This window comes from Heterodontus francisci, chromosome 3 (assembly GCF_036365525.1).
Source record: "Heterodontus francisci isolate sHetFra1 chromosome 3, sHetFra1.hap1, whole genome shotgun sequence".
Taxonomy (NCBI): domain Eukaryota; kingdom Metazoa; phylum Chordata; class Chondrichthyes; order Heterodontiformes; family Heterodontidae; genus Heterodontus; species Heterodontus francisci.
The window spans coordinates 198,622,591-198,634,665 of NC_090373.1; the positions used below are offsets into that span (position 1 = coordinate 198,622,591).

General features: G+C 43.3%; 1 protein-coding gene across 4 annotated transcripts in view; it reads left to right on the plus strand.

The window, feature by feature from the left end:
* Window positions 1-12,075, plus strand: part of LOC137366035 (inactive tyrosine-protein kinase 7-like) — a 583,411-nt gene that overhangs the window by 535,547 nt on the left and 35,789 nt on the right. For all 4 annotated transcript variants that reach the window (XM_068028160.1, XM_068028157.1, XM_068028158.1 and 1 more), the window contains one exon: window positions 8,643-8,794. In XM_068028160.1, coding sequence (XP_067884261.1) covers window positions 8,643-8,794 — 152 coding nt within the window. The remainder of the gene's footprint in view (window positions 1-8,642; window positions 8,795-12,075) is intronic.

The window sequence follows — 12,075 nt, forward strand, 5'->3', positions numbered from 1 at the left end:
TGCCTCTCTCTCTCTCTCTCTCTCTCTCTCTCTCTGCCTCTCTCTCTCTCTCTGCCTCTCTCTCTCTCTCTGCCTCTCTCTCTCTCTCTGCCTTTGCCTGTGTCTCTGTGATCACGCTTTTTAAACCTCTGCTCCTGGGGATGTGCTCCTCTCTCTCTGTCATGGCTGATCTGATTGTGGCCTTAACTCTACTTTCCTACCTGCCCCCCCCAAACACTTAAATCCCTTTTTAGATCAGAAGTCAGTCTAACTTAGCCTTGAATATATTCAATAACCCAGCTCCACTGCTCTCTGGGAATAGTTCCAAAACTACCCTCTGAAAGAAGAAATTTCTACTCATCTCCGTTTTAACAGAGAGACCCTTTCTTTTGAAGCTGTGCCCCCTAATTTTAGATTCCTCCACGGTGGGGAACATCCTCTCAACAGCTACTCTGTCAAGCTCCCTCAGAATTTTATGTTTCAGTAAGATCACCTCTCATTCTTCTAAACTCCAATGTGTCCAGGCCCAACCAACTCAACCTTTTCTCCTGAGACAACCCATTCATCCCAGTAATCAGTCTAGTGCACCTTCTCTGGCCAGACAGGAGCTCGAATAGTCAAGTCTAGAGGTAACAAAGGGATGGATGAGAGTTTCATCAGCAGAAGAGCTAAGACAGAGGTGGAGTGAGGTGATGTTACGGAGGTGGAAATAGGCAGTCTTAGTGACGGCGTGGCTAAGTGGTTGAAAACTGAGCTTTGTGTCAGTATGGCACCAAGATTGCAAACAGTCTGCTTCATCTACCAGTGCAACTATATTTCTCCTTCAGTATAGAGCCAAAGCTGTACACAGTACTCTAGGTGCATTCTGACCAATGCCCTGTACATTTGTTGCAAGACTTCCCTACTTTAATACTCCAGCGCCCTTGTAATAAATGCCAACATCCATTTGCTTTCCTAATTTCTTGCTGCACCTGCACACTAACTTTTTGAGATTCATGTACAAGTACACACTGATCCCTCTGTACTGCAGCATTCTGCCGTCTCTCCATGTAAATATATCTCTGCAGACACTTTTTGTGTCCTCCTCACAACTTGCTTTCCTGCCTATCCCTGTATCGCCCACAAATTTGGCTACAATACACTTGCTCCCTTCATCCAACTCATTAATATAGATTGTAAATAGTTAAGGCCCCAGCACTAATCCCTATGGCACTCCACTAGTTACAGTTTGAAAGCTGAAAATGCCCCATTTATCTCGACTCTGTTTTCTGTTAGTTTGCCAATCCTCTATCCATGACTAATTTATTACCCCCAACACAATGAGCTCTTATCTTGTGTAATTACCTTTAATGTGGCACCTTATCGAATGCCTTTTGGAAATCCAAATACACGTCAACTGGTTCCCTTTTATCTATGCTGCTTGTTACATGCTCAAAGAACTCTAAATTTTTCAAACGTGATTTCCCTTTCATAAAACCAGTTTGACTGATTTCATTATGATTTTCTAAATGTCCTGCTACTAATTCCTCCTAATGACAGATGTCAGGTTAATTGGCCTATAGTTTCCTGCTTTCTGTCATTGTCCTGTCTTGAATAGAGGTGTTACATTTGCCGTTTTCCAATCTGCTGGGACTTTTCCAGAATCCTGGGAATTTTGGAAGATTACATCTAATGCATCCACTATTTCTGCACCCACTTCTTTTAAGACCCTAGGATGCAGGGCATCGGGTCCAGGGGACTTGTCAGCCTTTAGTCCTATTAGTTTTCCTAGTACTTTTTATCTAGTGTTACGGCCACATGGTGAGGTTTGGGTGGTTCCCACTGTTCAGCTCCCACCTGACCGCAGCAAGTGTGGTTTGTTATTAGAGTTTATCCCCTTGGTGTTTTATTTGTCAAATAAGCAGACAGCGACAGGTTTTCTTGTAGGTTTAAAACAGACAATCAATTATTTATTGATCAAGATGCCTTGTACAAAAATTGTGACAAATGCATTTGCTTGCACAAGAAGAGACAGATAGAGAGGAAAAAGGGGTAAGTGATTATAAGTGGGAGGTAGTTTTCGAGGGAGGTCATGGTAAACCTTTTGAATTCTCTTGGAAATCGAGTTCTCGGTTGCAGGCCTGAGGTGATTGTAGATTCCTCTCTTGGTTGAAAGTTCAGTTGAAGTCAGTGGATCACTACTGGTTCACTGCTGTATAGTGTAGATGCAGAATTCTACAGCAGGGCATGTGCCTTCTGGCTTGCTGGAAACGAGCTTCTGGATGCTGCTTTTCTGGGGGTCCCCTCTCTGGGCTGCTTTTGAAGGTAAAGCTGTGTTATTTCTCGCCTCCGGGTAGGAGACGCTTTATTCTCTTCCCGCATGGTGATCACACAATGGCCCAGGACATGGCTATGTCACACCACCTTTGGTTCAGAAGAAGGTATTCAATTCTGGAATATTTTAGGATGGGTGTAGATGGTTGCAATTGACACCTTTTTAGTTTTGAAGATTTTCCTTTGTCTGTGTCGGACACTTTGAATAAACAAAGGCGAAGCCCTTTTTTCTTCGGTGGCCATTTTGGAGCATTGTTCACTTTTTAAAATAATGCTCCATTTTTTAAAAGACAAAGCCAGGTTTTATAACTCTTCCGATTTTTGTCGATGTTTGTATCGTTGCACTTATGCGCATGACGCTAGTGAGTTGTTTTAAGTTCCGCTCTCCCTTTTGCCTCTTGATTTTCTACTATTCATGGATGCTTTTTGTGTTTTCTACCATGAAGGCAGATACAACATGCTTATTCAAAGTCTGTCATTTCCTTTTTTCCCATTATTAATTCGTCAGTCCCATCCTCTGAGGGACAACACTTTTTCGCTTCTCTTTTTCCTGTTTATATACATTGAAGTTTTTACTGTCTGTCTTTATATTTCTTGCTAGTATACTCTCATGCTCTAATTTCTCCCTTTTTTATGTAATCCTCTGGTTTCTAAAATTTTCCAAATCATCTGGCCTACGACTAATCTTTTCAGCAATGTATGCTTTTTCTTTCAATTTGATACCATCCTGAACTTACTTAGTTAGTCACAGATGCTGCATCTTGCTCAGAGTCTTTCTTTCTCAATGGAATTTATTTTTGAGAGTTATGAAATATCTCCTTAAATGTCTGCCACTGCTTCTGTATCATCTTGCCTTTTAACCCATTTTCCAGGTCCACTTTAGACAACTCTAGACCCAAACTTCTCAGCCTCAAACTGAATGTGAAATTCATCATGTTGTGATCACTCTTGCCTAGAAGATCTCTTATTATGAGATCATTTATTAATCTTCTCATTACACATTGCCAGATCTAAAATAGCCTGTTTCCGGGTTGGTTCCAGAACGTATTGTTCTAATAAACTATCCTAATACACCACATGAACTTATCCTCCAGGCTACCTTTGCCAATTTGATTAGTCCAATCAGTATGAAGATTAAAATAGACCACGATTATAGCAGTACCTTTCCTATAAGCCCCCGTTATTTCTTGATTTATATTGTGACCTACAGTGTAGCTACTGTTAGGGGGCCTATAAACTACTCCCATCAGTGACTTTCCTTTGTTATTTCTTGTATCCACCAAAATTGATTCTGCATCTTGACCTTCCGAGCCAAGATCATTTCACACTACTGTACTGATCTCATCCTTTGTTCGACGCGACTTATCCTTTTCCTTTCTTCCTATCCTTCCAAAATGTCAAATACCCTTGACTATTTAATTCCCAGCCTTGGTCACCTTGCAACCATGTCTTTAATGGCTGTCGTATCAAACTCATTTATTTCTATTTGTGCTATCAATTCTTCCATCTTGTTATGAATGCTGCATGCATTCAGATAAAGAGTCTTTAATTCTGTCGTCTTACCATTTTTCCCTGCTCTGACCTTAATTGCTCTTATGTTTGTACACTTTGTCCCTTCTTGTCTCACTCTGGTTATCATTACCCGTATTGCTACCCTGAACTATTGCCTTGTCCTTTCTCAATAACTTTCTAAATTTCCTCTTAGCGGAACACTCCCCCCAACTATTTAGTTTAAAGTTCCATCTACAGCCCTATTAAGTAATTCTCCAGGACACTGGTCCCAGCATGGTTCTGGCGAAGTCCACCCCAGCGGTACAGCTCCCGCTATCCCCATTACTGGTGCCAGTGCCCCATGAATTGAAACTCATTTCTCCGACACCAATCTTTGAGCCATGCATTTAACTCTCTAATCTTATTTACCGTATCCCAATTTGCTTGGGGCTCAGGTAGTAATCCAGAGTATATAGATGAGAAGTAGGAGGGAGCCAAGAATGGGGCACCAGAGGTTAGTGTGTGGGAATGGGACAAGAAGCCATTGATGGCAGGTCTCTGGCTATGATTAGATAAATAAGAATGGAATCGGGTAAGAGCAGTCCAACCCAGCTGGACAGCTGTGGAGAGGCGTTGGGGGAGGATGGTGTGATGAACTGCGTCAAAGGCTGCAGACAAGTAGAGAAGGATGGTACCAAACACGGTGGTGTATTTACTATCAAAGCCATTAAGTGAATTCTTCCCCACTTTCAGTCTAACTGTAATCAATGCTGCACACAGTGTATGTTTGAGGTGCAGAATGGGAAAATGCTCTAACGCTGCTGATTGAGAGTGCATGCATTTTGTAAGCCAACAAATGTAAAGTAACCGATGAAAGAGTTTCTGTGCCATTCCCCAGATCATATCGTTCCATGTACGAGTCTATATTTATGCAAAATATTGCTGGATGTAGTGATTTGACTGTTCTCTCTCTCCCCTTCTATCCTGAAGGTGTTAATTCCTTGCTCGAGTGCAGTTCCATAGGCACTAATCTATGTATGTTGGTCAGTTGACCATTCTTTTATACAGTGACTGCCAGCATGTTATTTCCAAGGCCATCTCTGACCACTTCTTTGTGTCCCTCACCACCCAGAACCCACTACCCTCGTCCATCCCTAGACAAAACTCTTCTCCCAAATCAGTTGGAACAACACCCTCAAATTTTACAGTCTTGGCGTTTCATTTGGCACAGCACTTCATCTGTCAGTTTGGTCATCTGTTCTCTCGCCTCCATCTTTTGAGGGGTGCTAGAATGGTCCGCATTTTGGTTTCAAGTTCAAGGGGTGCAGGCTTGACTGTATCTGGCACACAATCGCTTTAGTCAGCCATCACTGGATCAGACTGGACTATGTTAAGTACCATCGGCCTTTATTCTCCTCTGTTGCAGCCAGGATCATATTGGAGAGCAAAACTTCCATCTCCTTTTCTTCACTACTAACAAGTCACTTAAACCCCTCTGCCCGTCACCTTCACCTCCAGCAAGCATGATGAACCCAACGGCTTTGTCACCAAGGTTGAGACCACTTGTTCAGCTGCCTCTGTTGCTTTCCTCTTTCCTTTGCTCACCAACCCAAACCTCCCGTCAGGATTCTCCCTGCCTTAGCACTAAAGCCACACATCTCTGTGGTTTGTCTCCCATCTCCCTTCATTCTGCCTTCAACTCATCTCGCCCATGAGACCCATCTCTTGCTCCCTTGGCCTTATCCACTCCAGACTGCTGACCACCCAATGTCCCATCGTAACCCCCATGCTAGCTGACATTGTAAATGTTTCCCTTTCGTCAAAATTGTCCCCCTCACTTGGAAACTTCCATTATCACCCCCAAGCAAGGAAATCAGGTTTGGGAATTGAATATCCAAGGGTACTCAGTATTTCGGAAGGATAGGCAGGAAAGAAAAGGAGGTGGTGAAGCTTTGTTAGTAAAGGAAGAGATCAGTGCTGTAGTGAGAAATGATATAGACATTGGAGATCAAGACGTAGAATCAGTCTGGGTAGAAATAAGAAATAGCAAGGGAAAGAAGTTCCTGGTGGGAGTAATCTATAGATCCCCAAACAGTAATTCCACAGTAGGGCACAGTATAAACCAGGAAATAATGGGGGCTTGTCAGAAAGGTACAGCAATAATCATGGGTGATTTTAATATGCATATAGACTGGATTAATCAAATTGGTAAGGGTAGCTTCAAGGGAGAGTTCATTGAATGTATTGGAGATTGTTTTTTGGAGCAATATTTTGTGGAACCAACCAGGGAGCATGCTATTCTACATTTGGTATTGTGTAATGAGGTGGGATTAATTAATGTTCTCATAGTTAAGGATCCTTTAGGGAAGAGTGATCATAGCATGCTAGAATTTCAAATTCAGTTTGAGGGCGAGAAACTGGAGTCCTACACTAGCGTTCTGGAGTTAAACAAAGGTAGTTACCTCGGCATGAGGACAGATTTCGCCCTAGTGGACTGGGCAGGAAGACCAAAAGGTAGAACAGTTGATGAGCAGTGGCAGATGTTTAAGGAGATATTCAATTCCTCCCAACTAAAATATATTCCAGAGAGGAAAAAAGATTGTAAGGGGGGAAAAACATCCATGACTGAGCAAGGAAGTTAAGGATAACATAAAGACAAAAACTAAGGCATACCATATTGCAAAGGCCAGTGGCAGGCTGGAAGATTGGGAAACTTTTAAAGATCAACAAAGGGTTACTAAAAAAGTAATAAAAAGAGCAAAGGTAAATTATGAAAGAAAACTAGTGCAAAATATAAAAACGGATAGCAAAAGCTTCTATAAGTATATAAAAGGGAAGAGAGTAGCTAAAGTGAATGTTGGTCCCTTGGAGGATGAGACTGGGAAGTTAATAGTGGGGAACACAGAAATGGCGGAGACACTAAATCAGTATTTTTGCCTCAGTTTTCACGGTGGAGGACACGAGTACCATCCCAATAGTAACAGGTAATGCAGAGGTTATAGAAAGGGAGGAACTTAGAACAACCATCATCACTAGGGAAAAAGTACTGAGCAAACTATCGGGATTCAAGGCAGACAAGTCCCCAGGGCCTGATGGCCTACATCCCAGGGTCTTAAAGGAAGTGGCAGCGGAGATAGTGGATCCATTGGTTATAATATTCCAAAGTTCCCTGGATGCAGGAAAGGTTCCAGTGGATTGGAAAAATGCTAATATAACGCCCTCAAAAAGGGAGGGAGGCGAAAGTAGGAAACTGTAGACCAGTTAGTTTGACATCTGTCGTTGGGAAATTGTTAGAATCCATTATTAAGGAAGTAATAACAGGACATTTAGAAAGTCAAAACGCAATCCATCAGAATCAGCATGGTTTTATGAAGGGTAAACCATGTTTGACTAATTTGCGAGATTCCTTTGTAGATGTAGCAAGTAAAGTGGATAATGGGGATCCTCCAGATGTAGTATATCTGGACTTCCAGAAGACATTTGATAAGGTGCCACAGAAAAGGTTAAGACACGAGGTAAGTTTACATGGGGTTAGGGGTAATTTATTAGCTTGGATAGAGGATTGGCTCACCAACAGAAAACAGTGTGTCGGGATAATTATGTCCTTTCCTGGTTGGCAGGATGTAACTAATGGGGTGCCACAGGGTTTCGGTCCTTGGGCCCCAACTATTTACAATCTATATAAATGACTTGGATGCAGGGATAGAAGGTACGATAGCCAAATTTGCAGATAACACTAAAATAGGTGGGATAGTAAGTTGCAATTAAGAAATAAGAAATTTACAAATGGCTATGGATAGGTTAGGTGAATGGGCCAAAATTTGGCAGATGGAGTTTAACGTGGATAAGTATTCACTTCCCCTCGCGATATGCGATAACATTCTATTAGCTTTCCTAATTACGTGCTGTACCTGCAGACTAACCTTTTGTGATTCATGCACTAAGACACCCAGATCCCTTTGCATCGCAGAGCTCTGCAGTCTCTCACCATTTAGATAATGTTTTTTTTTATTCTTCCTGCCAAATGCCTATCCTAGCCCAACTGTCAGTGAACCTTCATCCATGCATTTATCACTGCCAAATTCGATTCTTCTAATTCTTTCCTATTCTCCGCCCTCCATAATTTCAGCTTATCTAAAACTTGGCTGCCTGTATCTAATCCCACAGCAAGTCCTGCTTACCCATCACCCTGTCCTGCTGATTTATGTTAGCTCCCAGTGCCTCAGAATTAAAATTTTCATCATGTTTAAATCCTTTTTGGCCTCTCTCTTCCCTCTGTCAGTAACCATCACCAGCTCATCCCTCCTACATTTTGTGAGCCCCCACTCCTTTTAGCCCACCAGTGGTAGCTGTGTCTGTCTAGTCCAGTTCCCACTTTCTGGAATTCCTTCCCTAAACTGTTCCAACTCTCTGCCCCTCTCTCCTCCTTTCAGGCCCTCTTTGATCAATCTTTTAGTTTCCCTTCCTGGTATCTCCTTCTTTGGCTCAACATCTGATTTTTGTTCACATCTCTTTGCAATGTTGTTTTTTTTCTGTGAAGTTAATGTAAATTTTCATATTTGATCTTGGGACCTGATCCTGGTCCCACCGTTGCAAAGGTCCACCTAAACATTTAATCAGAAATTAGCTGTTGAGTGCGGGTATCTTGGCTGGTGGTTCTTCTCTGCCCAGGAGTGCTGAAATCCAATTGTAGCATTCGAACTGATAGACCAACTTAGATCAAACTAAATCAGCATAACCCAAGATCTGATCTGTGATACCCTGTACCAGATGGTCCTTTCACCCACTTCCATCAGGGAAGTTGGCATTTTTCAGGTGTACTGCATCTTGTAGTTGAAGGTCTTTCTTTTCTTTTTGAGGTGGGTGTTTGCACTCAGGTAGCACTAGGGATGGAATACCTGTCAAACCATCGCTTTGTACATAAGGACTTGGCTTCTCGAAACTGCCTGATCAGTGCCCAACGACAGGTCAAAGTGGCAGCACTTGGGCTGAGCAAGGATGTATATAACAGGTAAGTGAAATGGCTTCTCCCAGTGCTGGGGTTCAGACATTTTGCATATCATCGTAAAATCAAATTTGATTTTCTGTATAATTGAAAAACATCCTTCCACACACAATATTAATGACAAAAATTGCAACATTCCAAGAATCCACCAGGATCACAAAAGAAGTAATTAAACAAAGGCAAATTTAGACTGTCCAACTGCACAGATGTCAGCTGATTGGTTGCTGACATCCCTAATCCTGGTTAATTAGTTTCAATTTTTCATTGAACTCAAAAGGCGTTGTTCCAAATATGTAGTTTGATTTGTTCCCAGGATGTGGGCAAGGCTAGTATGCATTTCCCATCGTTAGTTGCTCTGAGAAAGTGATGGGTTGTCTTGGAACTTCTGCATTCCTTGTGGTGATGGTTGTGATCTCACAATGGAATTGCAGAATATTGATCCAGCAACAGTGAAGGATTGGCAAGATATGATCAAGGTGAGGTGGAGGGAACCTTAGAGGTAATTATATTCCCACAGCATTACTGTGTTCAGCTACTGTGCAGCAGATGAGACTGCCTCTATGCCACAAGAAAGAGATGACACTTAGAATCTGATGAAAGGTCACTGACCTGAAACGTTAACTCTGCTTCTCTCTTCACAGATGCTGCCAGACCTGCTAAATATTTCCATCATTTTTTTTTTAATTTCAGATTTCCAGCATCTGCAGTATCTACTTTTATTGTACATTTAGAATCTTATTGCATTCTCAGGACATCTCAAAGGGTTTCACAGCTAAAACATTATCTTTTTTTTTTGAACATCAGTCTGTTGTGTAGGCTTTGTGACGATTGTCTTGTGCACAGCGATTGAAATGAATAACCAAATAAATTTCATTTTTGGATTGTATTAGTTGAAGGAAGAATTTTGGCCAGGACATCAGGAAAACTCCCTGTTCCTGTTTTGGGTACTCCCATGGGAACTTCTTACATCCATCCGAACATACAATTAGGTCCCCTGTTTTCTGTCGCACCTGAAAAAAGGCACCTCTTATAATGCAGATCTGAAGATTCAGACTAGGTTAGGAGCTCAATTCCTGCATTGGAGCTTGAGCCTACACCCTCCTGTCTGAGGTCAGAGTACAACCACTGAACCAAGCTGACACGCACTTCAGGTACCAACAAGCAAAGAATTGTCCCATAATTGTAAGCTTTTTAAAAAATTCTTTCACAAGATGTGGGCTTTGCTGGCTAGGACAGCGTTTATTGCCCAGCCCTGATTGCTCTTGAGAAGGTGGTGGTGAGCTGCCTTCTTTAACCACCGCAGTCCATGTGGTAGCGGTACATCGGTGCTGTTAGGAAGGGAGTTCCAGGATATTGACCCAGTGACAGTGAAGGAACGCTAATTATAGTTCCAAGTCAGGGTGCTGTGTGGCTTGCAGGGGAACTTGCAGGTGGTGGTGTTCCCATGTATCTACTGCCCTTGTCCTTCTAGGTGATAGAGGTCGTGAGTTTGAAAGGTGCTGCCAAAGGGGCCTTGGTGAGTTGCTGCAGTGCATCTTGTAGATGGTGCACACTGCTGCCACTGTGCGTTGGTGGCGGAGGGAGTGAATGTTTGGGAATGGGGTGCCAGTCAAGTGGACTGCTTTGTCCTGGAGCCTCTTGAGTGTTGTTGGACCTGCACTTATCCAGGCAAGTGCAGAGTATTCCATCACACTCCTGACTTATGCCTTGTAGATGGTGGATAGGCTTTGGGGAGACAGGAGGTGAGTTACCCGCGCAGAATTCCTAGCCTCTGACCTGTTCTTGTAGCCCCAGGATGTTGATAGTGGGGGATTCAGCAGTGGTGATGCCATTGAATGTCATGGGGAGAAGGTTGGATTCTCTCTTGGTGGCCACTGCCAGGCACTTGTGTGGTGTGAATGTTACTTGCCACCAATCAGCCCAAGCCTGGATGTTCAGGTCTGACTGCAATAGGACACGGGCTGCTTCAGTATCCAAGGAGTCGCGAATGGTGCTGAACATTGCGCAATCATCAGTGAACGTCCCCACTTCAACCTTATAGAACAAAGAACAAAGAAAATTACAGCACAGGAACAGGCCCTTCGGCCCTCCAAGCCTGCGCCGATCCAGATCCTCTATCTAAACATGTCGCCTATTTTCTAAGGGTCTGTATCTCTTTGCTTCCTGCCCATTCATGTATCTGTCTAGATAGATCTTAAAAGACGCTATCGTGCCTGCGTCTACCACCTCCACTGGCAACGCGTTCCAGGCACCCACCACCCTCTGCGTAAAGAACTTTCCACGCATGTCCCCCCTAAACTTTTCCCCTCTCACTTTGAACTCGTGACCCCTAGTAATTGAATCCCCCACTCTGGGGGGGGGAAAAAGCTTCTTGCTATCCACCCTGTCTATACCTCTCATGATTTTGTACACCTCAATCAGGTCCCCCCCTCAACCTCCGTCTTTCTAATGAAAATAATCCTAATCTGCTCAACCTCTCTTCATAGCTAGCGCCCTCCATACCAGGCAACATCCTGGTGAACCTCCTCTGCACCCTCTCCAAAGCATCTACATCCTTTTGGTAATGTGGCGACCAGAACTGCACGCAGTATGCCAAATGTGGCCGAACCAAAGTCTTATACAACTGTAACATGACCTGCCAACCCTTGTACTCAATACCCCGTCCGATGAAGGAAAGCATGCCGTATGCCTTCTTGACCACTCTATTGACCTGCGTTGCCACCTTCAGGGAACAATGGACCTGAACACCCAAATCTCTCTGTACATCAATTTTCCCCAGGACTTTTCCATTTACTGTATAGTTCACTCTTGAATTGGATCTTCCAAAATGCATCACCTCGCATTTGCCCTGATTGAACTCCATCTGCCATTTCTCTGCCCAACTCTCCAATCTATCTATATTCTGCTGTATTCTCTGACAGTCCCTTTCGCTATCTGCTACTCCACCAATCTTAGTGTCGTCTGCAAACTTGCTAATCAGACCACCTATACTTTCCTCCAAATCATTTATGTATATCACAAACAACAGTGGTCCCAGCACGGATCCCTGTGGACCACTGGTCACACGTCTCCATTTTGAGAAACTCCCTTCCACTGCTACTCTCTGTCGCCTGTTGCCCAGCCAGTTCTTTATCCATCTAGCTAGTACACCCTGGACCCCATGTGACTTCACTTTCTCCATCAGCCTGCCATGGGGAACCTTATCAAACGCCTTACTGAAGTCCATGAATATGACGTCTACAGCCCTTCCCTCATCAATCAACTTTGTCACTTCCTCAAAGAATTCT